Below are 20,375 nucleotides of genomic sequence, written 5' to 3'. Positions count from 1 at the left end.
AACAGTTTTAATGATTTAAAAACCCCTCAAACACTAGATCTGTACAAAATTAAGACCTATGTAATAATCAACAGCATTGATGTTTCTTGAGGTATCATTAATATTCGTGTGCGTATCGTACGAACAACGTCCTTCAAAGAACGACGAACGAGTTTGACCGTGTGATTTTGCCAGTTTCATACCCGCATGAACGATAGGCAGCAGCTTTGGCAAACTTTAATAGTCGCCGTTATTGTTACTGCTGCCATGGAAAGTATAGCTTAATCGTGTTTTGGCGCCAGTGATAAAAACTCGCGTATACCGTATTTTCCTAATTTCTGCAAAACGAATGACGTCATCATAAACGTGGCCTCTTCTGCAATTTAAGAAAATCGGCGCCTATGATCTTACCCACAAAATAAAAATCTCCACAAAGATATAGTAGGGTGGGAGAAGACGGGGCAGATTACACCTCGGCCAGCTTAAGAGTTACCAAGTATGTCTTTTTCCCTGTTTTATGTGTGGCCGATAATTAAGACAACCCATTAGTGACCTTTGGGTTGGAGAAATTGCCGTTTAGTGTCTTCTCCAAGCACACATACGCTCACAATGGTATAAGACTGTAGTATCAAGACAGTACTAATATCTTACTTTGACCATGACTTGACCATAGTAGCGGGACGGGAGAGAAAGAGAGAAGAAAATTGGCCTAATGACGTCATAACGGAGCCTTCAAGAAGAAAACGAGCGAACCAACGAAATCTGGTAGAAAGTTATATAAAATAATAAAAAATTAACTTTTTCAAAATACTTGGAGTGATATACTTATACGATAACAATGTGTAACTTCTGTAATTTTTAAGTTTTAAATGACATTTTACGAAAATAGCCAGGTTTAATGCCAAGGCTATTCATGTAAAGTGCAAAAAAACAATGTTTTTTTGACACAAAACTTAAACAAACAGACAAATCATATAAATAATGACGTTATGTTAGTTCCATTTTCAACAAGTGCGGTTACCTGTCCAATCCTGCAGGATATGGTATTTCAACTGCGCCTAATGGCCATGAAAGGCGGCCATATGTTGCCGTGACGTGGCACTTGACCTCATCTAACACGGGGTCATAGGTCGGCATGGGGTCATCCAACGGCTTGGAGAATACGCAATGTTGTGGACAGAATGTAGCAAGCCAGTTTGGTTCAATCTCAGTTATATCTGGATAAACAGTGGAAAAATAAGTTATGATTATATTGTGAATGAATGTAACTTATTTTATCCACGCGTGGCCGGAAAACGCCAGTCGTTATAACACGGGTGTTCTGTTTTATACACCTCATGTCAGCTTACGAGTAGGCATGTATGTTACTTTGTTTGTGATTATATTTTTGGATTTTTTCATTTTTTTTATGTGTGACTGATAATTCAGACAACTCATTAGTGACCACTGGGTTGGAGCAATTACCGTTAAGTGTCTTGTCCATGGACACATACACCCACAATAGTAGCAGCAACGAACCTTGGAACCCATTTCTTTTGGGTTAGAGGCAGGCATGCTATTTTTCTAAACACTTTACCGTGGCACGAGACATTTGATAAGGAATTTAATTTTTACTCCACCTCTCATATAGGTCTTCTTTCCTTCTCTTGTTTCCATAACCTCCTGGAAAACGAGGAAAAAAGGCAGTGGGTCACGTGAGAGAATCGACTCCGGATGTATGAAGATAGGATTTTCAAGAAGCGCGCTGAAATTATAGGGCATTGTGAGTTTGTGACGCCATTTTAGTTATAAGTAATCGTTACGTGACTATTTTGATAAAATGCAATGTTAATTGTTATACTAGAAATAGCAGCTTAGTTTCTGTCTATTTTTCCGTCCCATTTGGTAGTAAACAAAGAACATTCCAAGGAATATAAAACCGTATCTTCAAAACTCCCATTGGCCGTTGTTAATTGTTTAAAACACGATCAAGATAATTGGATATTATGTGCTAAAGGTTTCCCATTTTCCCCACAGTACTATACTTTATTGCAGTAAATGGTTGCATAATCAGTGTTAACCAACCATCTGTAAGCTCCCTTTAACTTCTTGGCTTCTTCTTTTGGCAACTCATCAGTTGGAATTCTTCTTGCCACGCGATCAGGCATGGCCGATAATATGATTTGCCTCAAATGTTTCACCTAGTGTGTATGTAAATAGATGTCATTTTTTTTTGAAAGCAGAGATTAGACACACATTCCAATAAAAACAAATCGAATATATATGTACTTTTTAGTTTAAAAAAAATATTTTTTTATCATTTTTTTTCTATATATATAAATATATATACTTTTCTTATAAAAAACTAAATGGGTAAATGCAGTTGTTACAATACAAGAAATTTTTTGCTTGTTTTTAAAATTCATCTTTTCTGTTTTTATACCACAGCCATTACCTGTGTGTCGTTGGGTGGATTCATTTTCGGATTCAATTCAAGTTCACACTCAGGTTGTATCTTGTTTACGAGGTTGGTGAGCTGGGAACGAAGTTTTCGAACTTCAATGATTGCTTTTGGTCTAAGTAAAAAAAAACAAGTCTCTTTAATTCACCAGATTAATCAATGAGGTTTCCTATGTTTGACCACTATAAATGTAACTGCATTTCAGTAATGTAAGCCCATAAACACATGGAGTTAAAACGCCCAATTCAAAATGTATAGCAACCTTTGGAAAGACATTGCGAAATGTTTTCTGTCGAAAGTCCTAAAAATATAAGGATAATTTTTGAGCAATTCTTTTTTTTCGCAGCTTTTTAATTAGTTAATATATTCAAGAGATGACGTCATGAAATAGAATACCGAATCCTGCAATTAAGTTCGAATATAAAAAGGATTCGAACCTTACAGATTAGAAATTCTGTATTCTACACCTCTAGCATTAAGATTATGAAGTTTACCTTAAGCAATTGTTGGCACAATAAGATGGAGTAGCACCCGCAAACTCAGCTGCTCCTATAGCACCCATGTATACCATTGGGTCACCAAGTAACCTGCGTTGAGGTCCACCCCCGGTACACCATAACACCTTCATGTGTTGTAAGCGGGCAGCCAGATGTCTTTGTTTTTCCTTTAATGTGTAAACAAAATAAACGAATGTGTTTTAATTTTTTACACTTCACAATACTATTTTTTCACATTTTACAAGCATTGCATTTAAAAAAATTTGTACGAAAGGTGCGTATTATAAATTGTTAGAGTTAAAAAAATTTGTACGAAATCTGGTCATGTCTGCCACAAATGAGCAGCCAGATTTCTGTGTTTTTCCTTGAATGTATAAGCAAAATAAAAGAATATAAACGAACTTTAATTTTTACACTTTACAATACTAAAAAAGGTGTGTGCTAAAAAGTGTGTACATTTAGCAAAGTCTTGCGTTTATAGGAATCTGTAGAAATCTGGTGTAGTAACATTGTTTAATGTTAAATTATAGCTTAAAACACTTTATAATTTATGTGTTGAATATTGTATAAATTAGCCACATATGTATATGCACATAGCAGCAGAATGAAAGCTGTTAAAACTCTGGTTCAAAACATATTATGTCACTCCTGTTTTAAAAAAAGCAGAACTTAAGTTTTATAATAACCGAGACATTCTAATTTTTAAGTCTTCTACTTACTAAATTGAAATATGCAAACCATACATTATGTACCTTTCCGTTGCTTCTTTCTGCGTCAAAATCAGAAACAGCAAACATTTCCTGTAAATTTTTAAATAAATAAAAATTATCAAAAAAATTAAGCATCTTTTGTACCTTTAACTCTATAGCAGAAAACACTTTTTAAAATACCAGAAAAATAAAAAAAAGGTAAAGTCAAGTGGGGTAATAGAAAACAATGGGGTACTTAGAGTAAGAAAGAACAACCCCCTAACCTGCTAAAAATCTTTTTTTTTTCGAAAACAGATTTTGTAAGTAAAAAGTGTATAAGTAAAAAAAAACTATATTTTTTGTGGCTTATTTTTCATTCAAACTTTCATTCTATGCGGTATATGAACCATTTAAAAAAATAAACATAAAAATAAACAGGTAAAACAAGTCGCTAAAAGTCTAGCAAGAGTTTTTTAACCAAACACATACCTTCACAGTGAGTGCGGCTACAATAGTGATAACATATTCCAGGAGTTTCCTTTCGTTGTTAATAGCAACAGCAATCATTTTTCCATATCGTGGGTGGACGGGAAATGAAGCAATTAACCGACCAAGTTCACTGATTGAACCACTATGCTTGACTGTGAGTGGAAATTTAATAAGAAAATAAAAAAAGTTCATTTTTTTGACTTAGTAGGCCATCAGGGTAATTCATACAGTATCGTGGAGAAAGATGGGACACCAAAGAATTATAAAACTGTATCCTTATGACTCCCATGGACCGTTGTTAATTGTTTAAAACACAATCAGAATTCAGGACATTTGGATATTATGTGCTAAGGTATTTCATCACATAAAAATAGTTTGACTTTATCTGGTAACCAGGTTCATTTTGCAAAAAAAAAAAAAAAATAAATAAACAAAAAAATTCTATTTCCGTAATTGTAAAGGCTGTCTAACTGCTTGTATACTTTAGCTCTATTCTTTTATATTAGCAATCAAAATCTCACGAAAGAAACTTGCCTTTTTTAAGTTCAGCCACTGTTAAATTACGAGGGGGTTTTTCGATCGCTCCGAGTGAAGTCAGCAGCTCTTCAGCTCCCTCTAGTGCCTTGTGTGACGGGGGAGTCGGGAAGGGAAAATTGACGACTCGGTCTATGTTCATGGACTTCATCTGGGTAAGGCGTTATTGTTAAATGTTGTTACATAACATACATCATACCTTGAAACATTGGGCACTTTTTGATTTATGTGTTAAATACTGTATACTTCAGTCTGTAAAGTAAATACTGTATACTACAGCCATAACAGAATAAAACCTGGTGTAAAACTATGTTCATAGACTTCATCTGGGTGAAGAAATGGAGTGTATGAATGTTGATGTAATTTTTGTGATATTCGGCTCGTTTATTGTTGAAATTGACATTAAAAGACTGTTGTACAAATTTAAAAAAAAAATGGAATAAAATTTTGGGCTTTTAAAATAAAAGCAGAATGATTTTTATGACGTGACTATTATCTGGGTAAAAAAATCAGGGTGTATATGAATTTCAACCCAACTTTTTTAGGCTTTAAAATAAAATCAGAATGGGGTTTATAATTTAAATAGTTTCCAGATCTCTTTCAACTTTATGTTGTAAATAATTAGGAATAATCACCTGTAGCACCAATCCAGCAACAGGTTTGGAAGAAATTTCAGGCAGATCAAAATCCTCAAAATCTTGGAAAACGGCAGATGAGAATAACCTGTAGGTGTGACCTGCTTCTGTACGGCCAGCCCTACCAGCTCTCTGATTGGCTGATGCTTTTGATACCCAGCCAATTCGAAAGGTAGAAACGCCCGTGGTTTTGTCATAAACTCTTCGTTTAACTTTCCCGGTATCTACGACGTATTTAACTCCAGGAATTGTGAGTGAAGTCTCAGCTACATTAGTTGCTATCACACACTGCCTAAAACCGGTCGGAACCGGCTCGAAAACCAGTTTCTGCTTGTGAGCTGGCAGCATCGCATAGAGAGGCAGGACACGCATTGGAAGCGTATGATCTGCATCTGAGGAGTACGCACTGTCATCCATCCACAGCTCCGAGTCCGATTGATCTTCATCTTCCGAGAGCAACAAGTCCTCCGTTGGTTTCACATCGAAGTCTTCATCTTCGTCTTCATCCGGAGTCGGTTTGTATTTATCCAGGTTGATTGATGGGAGTTTTTCCTCATCTTTAACTGTTAATATTACTTACAAAAATAAAATAAGAAAATAAAAAGGTAAAAAAGAACATTTAACTTTTGATAGACTAAAAACGGTTTAAAAAAAAAATCTCTTATAAAAAATAGGAATCTAAATAAATATAAACAGTGTTCTGATACACTGAAAATAGTTTAGTTTTAAAACTAAAACGTTTCAGATAAAATTAGTATCTTACTTATAGGAAAATCCTTGTTTATGTCTTAAATAACAATAATTACCCAATATCAACAAAACAACCAAAAAATCAACTTTATCAGAAACTATTTACACAATAATATAAAAAAAACAGTAAATTTAAAAATTTAAAAAATTTGAAAAAACTGTACAAAATTATCATACAATATCAAAAATGATCAAAAAAAGCAAAAACCAACCTGAGATTTGTTCATTGTTGTTCAGTTGCCTATTGAGTTGCATTTCAGTTGGAAAAGTGTTAGACAGTTTACGTTTCAGAGCGTGAACTTCTTGTTTACCGGTCACAAACACAAGTATTCCCCCTGCTGGTAAAGTGCGGTGGATTTTGCAAATCTGTGGAAAAATTTAAAATGATATAAAAAAGTGTGGGAAACAATTTAAACATAAAAAAATATTGGAAAAAAATTTAAATAATAAAAAAAAATTCTGGAAAAAAAATTAAATTATAAAAAAACTTTGGAAATTTTTTTTAAATAATGAAAAGATCTTAGGAGAAAATTGAGATTGCAAATCAAATATTATAATTTTATATTATCCTGTTGTGGTTAGTATAAAAGAATTACTTTGAAAACAAAGTTAATTTAAAAAAGATTTCATACTGTAGTACACTGGTTTTTAGATGTAGGTCTGTAGGACTCAGAAGGGGGCTGCCCAAAAAAGGGGGCTAACCTGTTCCTGTAGATACCTAAACTACTAAACATAAGTCTAAGAACCCCTGCTAGAAATATGCAGTAGCAAATAATGATTGTGCTACTAAGTTACTAACACAAATGCAAAACAACACGAGAACAAAATAACCACCTTCTTATAAGCTTCATCCAGATACGCAAACCTTGTCCCATCTTCAGTGTCTTCTTGAGGAGTTCTTTTACTGAAATGAACTGTAACGGGAAACTGACGAGTCTCAATCTATAAGTTAAAGTAATACATTAAAATTGTGGTTGACTCTAAGGAGAAACAATAAAGTAGTGGTTAGTGTGGTAAAAGGTTAAGATTAGTTCTGTGTGGCCCACAATTTCGATTTTTTGATTGATATTTTTTAATGTCTTTTTTTAAAAATTGCTAGCAATAAAGTTTGGAAAAATACAAACTCGTGTCAGCTTATGAGTTACCATTTATGTAACTTTTTCGGTGATTAGTTTTTGTATGGCTGACAATTAAGACAACCCATTGACCACTGGGTTGGCGCAATTGCCGTTAAGTGTTTTGCTTAAGGATACATAAACTCAGATCAGAACAGTGGCAGCAATGAGCCTTGAACCCATAACCTATGAGTTACAGGCAGTGCCATACAAATAAATGCCCTTCAAGGCTTCAAGTACATACACTGAATTACAGGGTCACATAAAACATAATGTCGATAATTGTTCTATCAACCTACTTTCAATACAGGTGGCGGCGTTTTAAACAAACGTTCGTTCTTTGTAAAATCCTCCACACGTAGTGTTGCTGACATTATAATTAACTTCAATGGTTTTCCTCTCTGCATAAATCAATGTATAGAAATTATATATAATGAGGTGGGGTGAGGACATAGTAATTTGTTTTACTTTTTAAGAAAAAATTAATTGATTTTTATTTCAAAGTTTTCTTCATTCCAAATTTTGTTAAAATTAAAAATTTAAGGCTTCACCCTTAGAAAAAAATATAATCAACAAGTTACAACATAAATCTAGACCAATATCTTAAAAAAACAACCTTATTTCTCATTGGAACCACTCTGGATAACAAACCAATCAACAAATCGGTATTTGCAGTTCTTTCATGAGCTTCATCAAGTATTAATACTGAATACTTGGTGAGTAAGAAGTCTGCTTTCATTTCACGAGCCAACACACCGTCTGTCATGAACTTTATACACGTATCCTCTGTGACGTTGTTGTCATACCTGGAAATTAGAGTTTTTTAATGGGATTTTATTATCACCACCTAGAAATAGGAGTTTTTAATTGAATTTACATGTATCCTCTGTAACGTTGTTGTCATATCTAGAAATAGGAGCTTTTTAATGGAATTTTACTATCGCAACCTAGAAATGCTTCTTATGTTTACTGATTAATACCGAAAATTCAAAAAAAATATTGGATTGCAATGCCAAACTTTTTGAAAAGGAATAGTTAAGTGTTATTAAGAATTTTGTTAGACACATTCCTATGAAACAAATCTAACTTATTGTTTATTTTGTTTACTAATTTATTTGATTCTTTAAAGTAAATATTTCTTTCAAACCAATATGCACCTTTTTTACTTTTCAGACCAGATTTGGCCCATTACCCCAAAACCCAGAAAGACCATTTAAGTTTTCATGCAACCAGTGCCACAACACTGCATCGCAGTCAAACACGTATAAAAACTAACCTGATTTGGTAAGATACTTTGCTGGTGGGTAAGTTCATTTCCACAGCAACTCGCTTTGACATATTTACTGCAGCTACTCGTCTTGGTTCAGTGACTCCAACCATGCCATGCCTGAAACATATACAATATTAAATAGTATTATACACTAATGTTGGTTGTTGCGGCAAGGTATGCATTAAACAAACGGCTCATCTGGCATGTACAATATAAAATAGTAATATACGTACTGTTGCTGCCAGGAATATTATAAATATTCTTTCCACAGCTTTTGCGGTATGAAAAAACAAAGTGTATTTTTAATGTTTCGACTTTATTTCTGACAATGAGAGCAGCAACTTTGGCAATAAACTTTGTGCCAGAAGGCAGAGGAAGCATCAAAGAGAAATATATATATTTTACACCAGATGAGCCACTGAAAGTATATATATATATATATATAAGAAACTTTTTTTTTACAAAATCATTTTTTTAACTATTTAACTAGGGTAGACCTTTTCAAATGTCTATCCCAGTTTTGGGCAATTTTTGGGAAAGTTTAAAGGCAACTGCTCCAAATCAGTGGTCACCAATGGGTTGTCCAAATTAATATCATCCATACATAAGAAATCTCTTATGCTGGCACAAGGTGTATGAACACCTGTATTATAATGACTGTTGTATTAAGGCCATGTCAGGATAAGGCAAGTTACATTCATCCAAATTTCACACCACAAACCTTGCATATCCTGCCTCATACAAGAACTGGGGCACTTGAGTTGTTTTACCCGACCCAGTTTCACCGCATATAACAACAACTTGGTTTTCATTGATTGCCTCCATGATAACTTGTTCCTCTGCAAGAATTGGTAACGCCAGTCGAGCTTCCTAAAATAAACAGTGCATGTCCGCTATGTCCACAATATTCACTATGTCCACTAAGTAGTGATTAGTGAATATTGTGGACATAGCGGACATAATAGACATATTCGACATGGGACATGCACTAATTAAAGGGACCCAACAGTAAGCATTATTATAAAAATTAAATGATAGAAAATTATAAAATAAAAGCGGCATAAAATGGACTTTACCCAAACAGACAAGCGTCTTATTTTGGTTGCATATAAAATTGGCATAAATAAAGTCTGTATATATTTTAACAACCTAAACTAAAAATGAGCTAAATTTAATATCAATGCACATCTTTAGGTTAGTAAAAAATAAAAATCATCACACCAAAAATAGCAAGAAATAAATGCAAGAAAATAAATGTAAAATCTGTTAAAACAATTTACCTGAATGGCTGCTGTGCGATCCAAACTCACAAATGTGACCGGTTTCGATTCTTTAGTTTTCTCAACTTCTTTTTTAACAGACTGTGGTTCACTTTTTTGGTCACTTACAATTTCCATATTCTCTTTTGCACTTTCAGAATTTTCAGTGTTTTTCGATTTTTCAACCTTTTCTTCTTGCTTCTCATCTTCAGTTGAATGATCCTGCTCACTCATGGAAACATCATTTTCAACATTCTGATCCTCATCGTCACTAGAGGATTCTTCTGTTTCTTCTTCTTGGGGAGGAGCAACTGGTTTCAATGGTTTTTCCTTGAATATAAAGTTTTAAAATAAAATCAAAATAACCAAAAAAGTGCAGTATAAAAGAGGTAAACAAGCCAAATCAAGCCCAAATCCCAGGTTCTCCACAAGAACCTTACCCAATATTTTCATATGTAATATAAATATATATATATATGTATATATTCTGTAGGATAAAAATAAATCCGTTTTCCACCCCCCTAATAAATTCAAGTTTGTTCCTGTTTTAAATTACCTTCTTTGTCAATTTTCTTCGTTTGCGTTTTCCTGCCAAGCTGTTTACACTAGCATTAGGTTCATTTTCCTGGCTTGCAATCGCCTGTTTTAAATCACTCGGCAGCGGACGTTTCGACAGCAGTTTCAGCTTTGAGTTCTTTGTGCCAAGGTGGGCAACACTATCAAACAATGCCAGCTCTGATGAGCTCACTTGAACAGAAGACAAACTTTCGAGCAGTGCAGATCTCTGGGTGGGGGAACATTTGCTTTGTTTCAAATAGCAGCAACACAAATACACTACTATATATGGAAAAATGAATGCACATAATTTTGCTGTTATTTAGTGTGACTCCATTTGTTGCGGAAAATGCTGCAAAGAAAACTGACTACATAGCAGAGTTTTTGTTATTATAAATTTTAAATATATAAATACAATAATTTTTTGAGATATACAGAAGTATAAATCAATTTTACAGGAAATTCTAAGCCATGAATGGAATCCGACAGTAACTTGAAGTATTATGAGGAATATACATAAAAAGGTCACATTTACATTCATATTATTTCAACAAATTACTTTTTCTTTTTTTCTTTTTTGATCCAAAACTTTTTCAAATTTTTTCCGTTGCTTTTTACTCAGTTTTCGGGGAAGCGGTTTGTCTATTTCTTTGTGAAGTTTTCTGTCTTTCTTATCAGGAAGAACCAGTGAGTTGCTCTCATCAATCCCTGTCATAAAATTAAATATAATTAAATGGCAAACTAATCTGAAGAGTAGGTCCTACTCAAACAAGCCTAATGTGAAACAGAGTGTTTTTCCTAAAACGAACTTATGAACCTTTTTTAGCATTGCGAGGTCTATAATTTTCCTTATTGTAATACTCTATACTTTCAGGAGAAGGGACTATCCCGATGAAAGACCAACCAAAATGTGGCAGATTCAACCCCAACCCCTAAGGCCCTAACCCATTCCATCCCTTCAGATATTTTCATTCATAACTTCAAAACCAGTTGAGAAACTAAATTAAAAGTTGGTTCAAAGAACCCTTATATCAATGTGCCAATATCTACAATATTTGCATATGCAAGACATCCATACAAATTGCCACATTCTACTTAAAGTGGCTGTAAACTTGAGCGGAATGCAAGAAATTCTGCTCTCACAATTCAAAGAATATGCACCATGTGTTAAAAGTTAAAAATTATAGTTAACAAAATGAGATACTTACCTTTTAATTCCACGTCTTTTTCAACCAAAACAGTCGGCTGTTTTTCCGGTCGAGCTAGCTTCTGTGTACCAGCTGCATGCTTGCGGCGAGCTCGGCCCATGTTCTTTAACTAAAAATGTAAAACTTTTCTTCTACAAAGCAAAAATTTCAATCACTTTTATCAAACTTTTGACTTTTCGCGAGATACGGTACTTTCCCCAAATCAAGAATGATTACATGTGCGTTAATAGAAATCACAATGTGGTTCTGTGTGATAGAGTTCGCCAATCAGAAAGTTATTATAATTTATTGATTGAAAAATTACTATAAAAGGGATTAGAATCGGCTAAAAGTGTGTCAGTTATGTCTATTTCGAAATTTATTTTTTAATACGAAGGCTTATAATGCACTTGATGACTATTTGATATACATATCGCACAGATACAATTACTATTGTCCTATGGAATTTCAGTTTCTATTGTCCTCAGCTACAGTTCCTATTGTGTTTTGGAATCTCTTTGAAAAGCGGTGGATAAAACAGTTTCGGCTTTAGCTGTATAAATGAGTTCGGCAATTTTTGAATTCTATATTTTGGCACACCTTGAACTAACCTTATAGACAGCAATCTGCAATAACTGTCCAGGGAGCTATGCGGTTATTACCACAAAACAGGTCTGCGTGGCATATCTACTTTTACGTTGATGTCATTAGTAGTGGTTGATGTTGCATCAGTTACTTGTAGGAAGACACCCCCAGAGAAAACCGAAACAGCTGACAAAAACGTTTAATCGCAGATCAAGATTTGTTTTCGATACGCATGTGTATACGTGGTGACAAGAGTACCGAATGTTTTGGCGGTTGAACGCATCACAACACGTATAGGCTACACATTTCAAAATACTTCCACTTTTTGACAAATCGGCTATACCGACAGGATGAAGAGATTTCAGGTAATTAGAAAGAAAGACCAAGTGGCCAGGCGAAGGGCGAAGCATGAGAAACAAAAAGCAGAAACAGAAAAACGCTTCCTATTTGCACTGAAACGTTAGTTCACGGCGAGGGTAGGATATTTGCTGCATTTGTGTTGCACATTTGCAAAAGACTGTAGATATGCGGAGTTGTGATTATTTCGAAATACTAAATGACAGCTGCAAATTCGTTTCGTTTTAAATAATGCATTTGCTGCAATAGTGGTCACTGACTAATTACTCGCTACAGATATGTATACATGCAGCAGTCAGACGCGACGTATTGTTTGGTTTTTATAAATGCAATGTTAAACTAGCGTTTGTTATATATAGGACAGGGGAATATGAGACACCCTTTGCACATAAAATCCAAATACCCTGATCTTTTAAAAAGATATAACAGCGGTCTATGGGAGTCGTGAGGATACGATTTAATAATTCTTTGAATGTTCTTTGTTCACTACCAAATCAGACGAGAAAATACAACAAAAAGGTGTCCCATCTTGCCCCATTTTATACTATATTAGAGATCATTTATTGCAGGACCAGGCAAGTTGTTGCAGTTGAAATGCCTGAGCAGCAAACGAACGATATGAAGCTGGATAGCGGTTGGGGTTGGGTTATTGTAATTGCTTCTTTCGTTACGCACACGCTCATGGCAGCGTTATATTTTGCGTATGGGGTTTTTACGCAAACTTGGGTGGAGGATTTTCAATCTTCGGCTGCAATGACTGCTCTGGTGGGATCTACTTCATCAGGATTTGCATCTATGTCAGGTGGGTTTTGAAAAGTAATTAGCCTATATACAGTTTTATAGCTTTAACGTTCCCCATCTTTTAAAATAATCTATGAAAATGACTTAAATATATGAATGTATAGTAGGGCAAGGGAAGGCTGGAACCCTTTAGCACATAATACCCAAATATTCTGATTGTGTTTTAAACAATTAACAACGGTCTATGAAAGTTATGAGGATACAGTTTTATAATTCTTTGAATGTTCTTTGTTTACTACCAAAAGGGACGAGAAAATAGAATGAAAAAGTGTCCCATATTCCCCAACCTATTATATGAATGAATGAATGTGTGCAACTTATTTGTCTTAGCGTGGCGGGTCAACGACGACTGTTATAACACGGGTGTTCTGACTGAACCCTTGATGTGTGCATATATGGGCATAAGTATATACTGAAGTAGTAGCACGCCAACGAGACCACATGTATGCTGAATGACACTTCAGTATATTAATTGATTTAGGCCTAAGTTGCCGGTTTTAGAGTAACTTATCTAGTAGGCTGGGTTAAGATGAGACACATTCATATTCTGTTTTCTTGTCCCAATTGGTAGTAAACAAAGAACATTTATAGGGATTATAAAACCGTTTCCCATAGACTATACCGTGGTTATAATTGTTTAAAAACAGGATATTTGGATATTATGTGCTAAAGGTGTCGCGTCTTTCCTTATCCTACTATATATTTATGACCCTAACGTTGTTTATTTCAGCTCCACTTGCGAGTTTTATCTTGAACCGATGGGGTTGTCGGACAGCTCACATGATAGGAGGGATTTTTGTGACCGGGGGCATATTTACGTGTTCTTTCGCTCAATCGCTGTCGCATATCTTTATTTTCTACGGAGTATTTGGAGGTAAACAAAAATACGGTCAACGCTTGTTTACAATGTTTTACTGCTCTATACATGACAGCGCTAATGGATCACCGGTTTAGAGAATACGTTGCGTATATTCCGGCAACGATATGTATGCGTAATTAAACTGACAAATACGTGTTAAAACGTATGTGTGTTTTTGTTTTGTCCGACGGAACTTTACTAAAATGATCTTGTTTTGTTTAGAACGCTATGGAAACTGATATTGTAGAAATCAAATGCTTACTAATTCCGAAAGAAATATGAATGTTTAAGTGATTATACTTTGTAAAATGTATTTTATTCATTACTACACACACAAAGGGCCAAAAAAGTTATTTGAAAAACATTTAGTAAAGTGGGGAAAGATGGGCCATATTTTTATTCTTGTTCCAGGAGTAATAAACAGACAACATTCAAAAAATAATAAAACCCTAACCTCACGGCTCCTATATAGACCGTTGTTAATTGTTTAAAACATGATCAGGGTATCTGGATATTATGCGCTAAAGTTGTCCCGTCTTCCCCTACCCTATTATATAAATGTTGTTTTACAGGTGTCGGTCTTGGTCTATGCTATGTCCCAGCTGTTATAATACTGAGCCAATACTTCAAACGCAGAAGGGCTCTTGCTGTAGGAATTGCAAGTAGTGGCATTGGAGTTGGTTCCTTTATATTCCCGCTTATTCTTGAGTATTTACAGGTATATATAACTTTGTGAATATATTTACCGAGCTTTCATTTAGTGACATTGCATAATTTTTGTATTGCAATAATTGGAAATTTTGATTTAATCGTGAAATTTACGTTTTTACAGTGTGCTTGGACATGCATGCACTACTTTAGCCGTTTAAAAACTGTATAGTATATAGGGTGGGGGGAGATGGGACATCTTTTCATTCTGTTTTTTCGTCCCACTTAGCATTAAAAGGGGACATTCAAAGAATTATAAAACCGATATCCTTACGACTCCCAAAGGCCGCTGCTAATTGTTTAAAACAGGGTCAGGGTATTTGAATATTTTGTCTAAATGTGTCCCGTCTTCCCCCACCCTACTATAGTATATACAGTTAAAATACACCGTGCTACATTTTTACTTTTTCTGAATTTGTTCGATTTACACCCAACTTAAAGCACGTACCCTGTATAATCGCATATATGTAAACCTCTTGTAAGTCCTACGCATATATGCGGTATACACACGCTTTATTGGAGACCAACAATGACTCGGTCATAAGTGTGTGTTTTGTTCATTTATATGGCCCTTATATTTGTATGGACCAATTTCTGCCGATTCTGCATGTTCTACTTATTCTGCACATTCCGCTTATTCTGCATTTTTGCTTGACGCGCCTGCAAAATCAATATTTTAGCAGATAAAAGGGCGGAGATATAGTCGGCGGCTTACCATTTTATTAAGTGGCGCATATACATATATATATAGCTGCGGGTCCATTGTTAAAATTGAATGAATGAATGAATGAATGAATGAATGAATCAATCAATTAATCAATCAATCAATCAATCAATCAATATAACTTATATATATATTCTCGCGTGGTGGAGCTATATAAGTCGTTATAACGCATGGGTGTTCTGTACACACACTTTTTTAAATGCACGACTGACATTTTAGACACCAAAAAAGGGGTATGTTTGAACAATTTTACATAGACCAGCAGTGGTAGCAAAGTCAAGCTTTATTTCAATGTATGGTAGGGTGGGGAAAGCGATACACTTTTAGCACATAATATCCGAATATCTTCCTCGTGTTTTAAGCAATTAACAACCGTCTACGGGAGGCCGTGACGATACGGTTTTATTATTCTGTGAATGTTTCTAGTTTAGTATCAAATGGGACAAGAAAGTTAAATGAATAGGTGACCAATCTTACCCTATATACTGTATAAACGTTTTGCAGGCGCGTCTACCACGCAACAATAACAAGGCACCGGACTAGTTATTAGTATGCTATTACCAAATCAAAACATTAACCTGTTCCGGCTGTTCCTGTATGATATAATAGTAAAACATGAGTAACACAACATTGTTCGTTCAAAAGCGGTCGCCGGAACCTATATACTACAACCACTATGATATACCAAACAGACTTTTGTAAATAAACCTTTTATAAGGCTGAATCCGATTTAGATGTTTAACATTATTTGTTTTAGAAAATAACAAAGCTATATATTTTATAATTTAAAAGAAAATAATTCGTACGCACTTCATTTGGGAATTATGTGTAAAAAGATGGAAGTTAAGATCTAATACGACTTTGTAACAGCAAGTTAAAAACAAACGTTAAAAACGTAAACTTATAAAAGCAAATGTTTAGTGTGTTGATCTGCTACTACATAGTAACCCAATACCACAGATCAGAGAGGCCACTTGTAAAACCGTTATTACGAGTGTCCCCTCTCATCTGTTCTAGTACCTCGTGAACTTTGTGCTTACTCGGCAATTATCCAAAAACCTTTTATATACATAGACTGAGTACACGTGGAGAGGCGCTATGTTGATTCTATCTGCAATCATGGCTCACCTGTGTGCAGGAGCCATGCTTCTTCTTCCATTTAAACAAACACCCAGCAGTACAAAATCTTCTGATAAATTTAAACACAGTGACTGTGAAAAACAAGACTTGTCCAAAAAGGTTACCGCTCCATTGGTATCGGAATCCGAAGTTTTCCGAGGAGACGCGAACAATAATGAGCAAAAACGCCGCAGCAGTTTCCAATTGTTTCGAAACTTCGTCCGACACCCATGGATGCGTAGGCAATCATCGTTAACAGGCACTGCTGCTTTAAACGACATTCAAGCACCAGCTTTCGGCAATAGAGACGATATTGTGTTGGAGGAGTCTTTGGAATACCTAAATGTCCGGGTGGGTTGTAGGACTAAACGTATAGTTTTGATGTTACATTTACTTTAAAATTGCTAACTATCTATATAGTTAGTTCAACGGTTTATTAGAGTCGTGAGGATACGGTTTTATAATTATTTGAAGGTCCTTGTTTTATACCAAGTGGGACGAGAAAATGGAATGAAATTGTGTCCCATGGTCCCGCTTACCTATACTATATATATACATTGTAGCTTTGTTTATAGGGCGACCTACACGAAAAAGACGAGTTAAAGGAAAACATTGTTGACAGTCAAGCACTCTATATAAGTTCAAAAGCAAACGCGAACAAAAACTTCGTGTCTCAGACGAAGTATATCTTCAGCTCCCCGATGTTTTACTTTATGATTGTAAATAACGTTACAATGTTTAGTGGTATGATGCTGGTGTTTGGTCTCACGCCAATTCGGGCGACCAGCGATCTAGGATTCACCAGCGAACAAGGTAAATGTAAACACTTTATAGACCTCTGGTTCATAGAACAGTCGTAGTCGCGTGAATCATGTTGTAATGAAAATAAAATCTGCTTAAATGATGTAGTAGGGTGGGGTAAAATGGGACACCTTTTCGTTCCATTTTCTCGTCCCACTTTTCATCCCATTTTCTTGTCCCATGTTTTTTTATTTATCTCTCTGAATAACGACAGCGAATTTTTTTTTATTTTAAGTTATTTTAAGAACGATGAGAAATGGACCAATAGCAAAACGCAGTTGTTAAAACAAGCTATGAACAAAAAATGTGGGAAAGAAAGTCAATTAAAAAGCGGGACTGTTGCACCCGAAATAAGGCCGTTTACTATTTTCCCTTTTAATTGCTAACAGTATGAAAGTATCAAGGCAAACAGTTTTAGCGAATAATTATTAATTAGTGATATTATTTTACGCTCTGTATATAAGATCACATGTTTTCCGTGCGACCATGCTTTATGTTCATACTGCTCAAGTATCACACGTTATTAATGCTTTTCAGGTGCCATTCTTGTCTCTGTAGTCGGTTTTACCAATTTAATCGGTCGTTTTTCCTGGGGCGTGATTTCCAATATATTTCCCCGACTTCGACCAACACGGCTCTTTATATGTCTCCGCATATTAGCGGCGCTGTTGACTTTACTGAGTCCGTTTGCCGTATCGTTTGGAGTGCAGATAGCTTTCTGCGCTGCAGTCGGATTGATGTTTGGCTCCTGGTCGCTTTACCCGTTAGTGGTAGCTGAAATGTTTGGTATGTAACTTATGTGTAGATTAATGATATTGGATGATGTAATTTTACATTTTGTAGAATATGGTGGGGTAAGACGGGACACCTTTAGTACATGATATACAAATATTCGGACCATTTTTTTAACATTTAACAACTGTCTATATGGGAGCAGTGAGGATACGGTTTCATAACGTATTGAATGTTTTGTGATTATTACCAAATGGGACGAGAAAATAAAAGAAACAGTTGTCCCGTCTTCTCCTACCCTACGATATAATATTTCGCCTTACACTTTCAAGTTTTGTAAAAGCAAATGAAACACCCAAAAAAAAATTAAAAGTGCTATAGTTGACTTTGTTATACGTCATACTCGCGTAAAACCATTGGAACAAAATGACTTCCTTTTTAAACAAACTGCCACACGGCCTATTTATAAAACACGCGGCTCAACATGTTACATTGCAGACGCCTGTTCTATTAATTAAACTATAACTGACAACGTGTTTTATACAGGTGACCGCTTTCTAAACGTGGCGTTTGGTTATTTGGAAGTTTTTGACGGAATTGGTTCCTTACTAGGACCTTGTTTTGGTGGGCTTATATATGATGTTACATCGTCCTACCAACTCTCATTTGTGTTTGCTGGGGCAACTCTGGCCGTCGGTACAGTTGTATTAGCTATAGGTTGCAAATTTTTTCACAACCGTCAGGAAATTGCTGTTCAATAGTTAACAAAAAATTACCTTATTTTTTCCCACGTACCTACAAGCATTTTACTATTTGTTTTAAATAGGCAATTTATTGTGTCTATGCATGAGGAGCGTTATGCACTTACCAACCCTGTATTAGAATATATCGTACCCCTGTATTAGAATATATGGTATGTAGAGTACCGTGGAGGAAAACGGGACACCTTTAGCACAGAATATCCAAATATCCTGATCGTGTTTTAAACAATTAAAAACGGTCTATGGGAGTCGTGAAGTTACGATTTACAATTCTATAAATGTTCTTCGTTTGCTACCAAATGGGACGAGAAAATTAAATGAAAAGGTGTCCCATTTTCCCCACCCTGCTACATATATTTCTATTTAGTGTCGATAACCCCACAGTGAGACATGTCAATAACAAAACTCCAGAAATTTTGCAAAAAAACGTCATTTTTCTCAAACTATATATATTTTGCACGAAAATGTTTCCTAAACACAAAATAAACTTGTCACTGCCATGCAATATACCTTAAAGTGTGTTTGTCTCTCCGAAAAATGTAAAAGAAACAAGTTAAATAAATAGTCAGCCATAGAGAAAAAAGAATAACTCACAAAGTAACATACATGGTAACTCGTAAGCTTGCACGAGTTGTATGAAACAGAACACCAGTGTTATAACGACTGTCGTTTTCCGATCACGCGAGGATAAAGTAAGTTTCATATACACATAAAACAGTGAAGTAAAGGATAGCATATAGCAATTAAAATTACCATGAAGGGCATTGCCTATACAGCCGTTAAAATTACAGTTTAATGTTTGTAAATTTCGCTTCACTTTTTATAGTAGGGTGGGGGGAGATTGGACACCTGTTTATTCTAATTCGTACAATTTGGTAGTAAACAAAACATATTCAAAGGAGTTATAAAACCGTATCCTCACGACTCCCATAGACCGTTGTTAATTATTTGAAACACAAACAGGGTATTTGGATATTATGCGTGTGTCCCATCTTCCCCAACCCTACTATATATCATATTTCTATAACATATAATAAAAAGCTATAATACTGTTCAACGCAAGTATTAAACTTGTGCAGCTTGAATTTTAACTTTGTTCATGTATTTCCCCATGTAATACCCATATTTATTCGTCCGCATATCGTAACCATATAATACCGGGTTCGAGACTCGATGCTACCACTGTGGGCATTTACTTAATTGCGCGTATGATATATAGTGGGATGGGAAAGATGGGACACCTTTAGCACAAAATATAGAAATATCATGGTCGTGTTTTAAACAATTAACAACGGTCTATGAAAGTCTCGAGGACAAGGTTTTATAATTCCTTGAATGTTTTTTGTTTACTACCAAAATGTAGGGAAAAAGAGAAAAAAAAGGTGTCCCATCTCCCCCCATCCTACTATAACGGGAATTGCTGCAATCTGGTTGTTACTAATGGGTTTTCAAAATTATCAGCCTTACAAAAATTAACAACCAAAACAATTACCCACAAAATCACATACCACTTAGTATGTGAAATAAAA

The 20,375-nt window shown here is 35.1% G+C and overlaps 2 protein-coding genes across 3 annotated transcripts in view; one reads left to right on the top strand and one right to left on the bottom strand.

Moving 5' to 3' along the window:
- LOC100178493 (probable ATP-dependent RNA helicase DHX37) overlaps positions 1–11,635 on the bottom strand; it is a 13,736-nt gene extending 2,101 nt beyond the window's left edge. The window contains exons 1-20 of the mRNA XM_002123949.5: positions 11,421–11,635; positions 10,772–10,920; positions 10,214–10,441; positions 9,679–9,987; positions 9,120–9,268; positions 8,405–8,515; positions 7,745–7,934; positions 7,428–7,529; positions 6,848–6,955; positions 6,226–6,379; positions 5,264–5,826; positions 4,629–4,779; positions 4,095–4,246; positions 3,669–3,716; positions 2,914–3,083; positions 2,414–2,534; positions 2,044–2,159; positions 1,599–1,723; positions 1,001–1,196; positions 631–741 (exon numbers count right to left, since the gene is read on the bottom strand). Of these exons, the coding sequence (XP_002123985.2) occupies positions 631–741; positions 1,001–1,196; positions 1,599–1,723; positions 2,044–2,159; positions 2,414–2,534; positions 2,914–3,083; positions 3,669–3,716; positions 4,095–4,246; positions 4,629–4,779; positions 5,264–5,826; positions 6,226–6,379; positions 6,848–6,955; positions 7,428–7,529; positions 7,745–7,934; positions 8,405–8,515; positions 9,120–9,268; positions 9,679–9,987; positions 10,214–10,441; positions 10,772–10,920; positions 11,421–11,520 (3,353 nt within the window). The 5' untranslated portion in view covers positions 11,521–11,635. The remainder of the gene's footprint in view (positions 1–630; positions 742–1,000; positions 1,197–1,598; positions 1,724–2,043; positions 2,160–2,413; positions 2,535–2,913; positions 3,084–3,668; positions 3,717–4,094; positions 4,247–4,628; positions 4,780–5,263; positions 5,827–6,225; positions 6,380–6,847; positions 6,956–7,427; positions 7,530–7,744; positions 7,935–8,404; positions 8,516–9,119; positions 9,269–9,678; positions 9,988–10,213; positions 10,442–10,771; positions 10,921–11,420) is intronic.
- Positions 11,636–11,891: 256 nt separating this feature from the next.
- LOC101242498 (monocarboxylate transporter 13-like) lies at positions 11,892–19,355 on the top strand. 2 transcript variants are annotated; one of them, XM_018815430.2, is made up of 8 exons: positions 11,892–12,349; positions 12,911–13,143; positions 13,873–14,016; positions 14,574–14,719; positions 16,508–16,903; positions 17,128–17,365; positions 17,891–18,139; positions 18,632–19,355. In XM_018815430.2, exons 2-8 carry the CDS (start codon positions 12,936–12,938, stop codon positions 18,844–18,846), a joined length of 1,596 nt encoding a protein of 531 aa, XP_018670975.1. In that variant the 5' UTR covers positions 11,892–12,349; positions 12,911–12,935; the 3' UTR covers positions 18,847–19,355. The 2 variants fall into 2 exon arrangements, with proteins under 2 accessions (XP_018670975.1, XP_026695009.1); XM_026839208.1 differs by lacking the exon at positions 11,892–12,349 and having other exon boundaries at positions 12,363–13,143.
- The last annotated feature ends 1,020 nt before the right edge of the window (positions 19,356–20,375 follow it).

The sequence above is a fragment of the Ciona intestinalis genome, chromosome 1 (genome assembly GCF_000224145.3).
Source record: "Ciona intestinalis chromosome 1, KH, whole genome shotgun sequence".
Classification (NCBI taxonomy): domain Eukaryota; kingdom Metazoa; phylum Chordata; class Ascidiacea; order Phlebobranchia; family Cionidae; genus Ciona; species Ciona intestinalis.
This window is presented reverse-complemented; position numbering and strand designations above follow the sequence as displayed.

What these genes read in the sequence shown, in the direction of transcription:
- LOC101242498 (XM_026839208.1), top strand. Translation starts at nt 12,777, where the DNA reads ATGGGAGTCGTGAGGATACGATTTAATAATTCTTTGAATGTTCTTTGT. An exon ending in AGGATTTGCATCTATGTCAG is followed by an intron (nt 13,144 to 13,872) that starts GTGGGTTTTGAA and finishes TGTTTATTTCAG; the next exon opens with CTCCACTTGCGAGTTTTATC. An exon ending in AGTGGTAGCTGAAATGTTTG is followed by an intron (nt 18,140 to 18,631) that starts GTATGTAACTTA and finishes TGTTTTATACAG; the next exon opens with GTGACCGCTTTCTAAACGTG.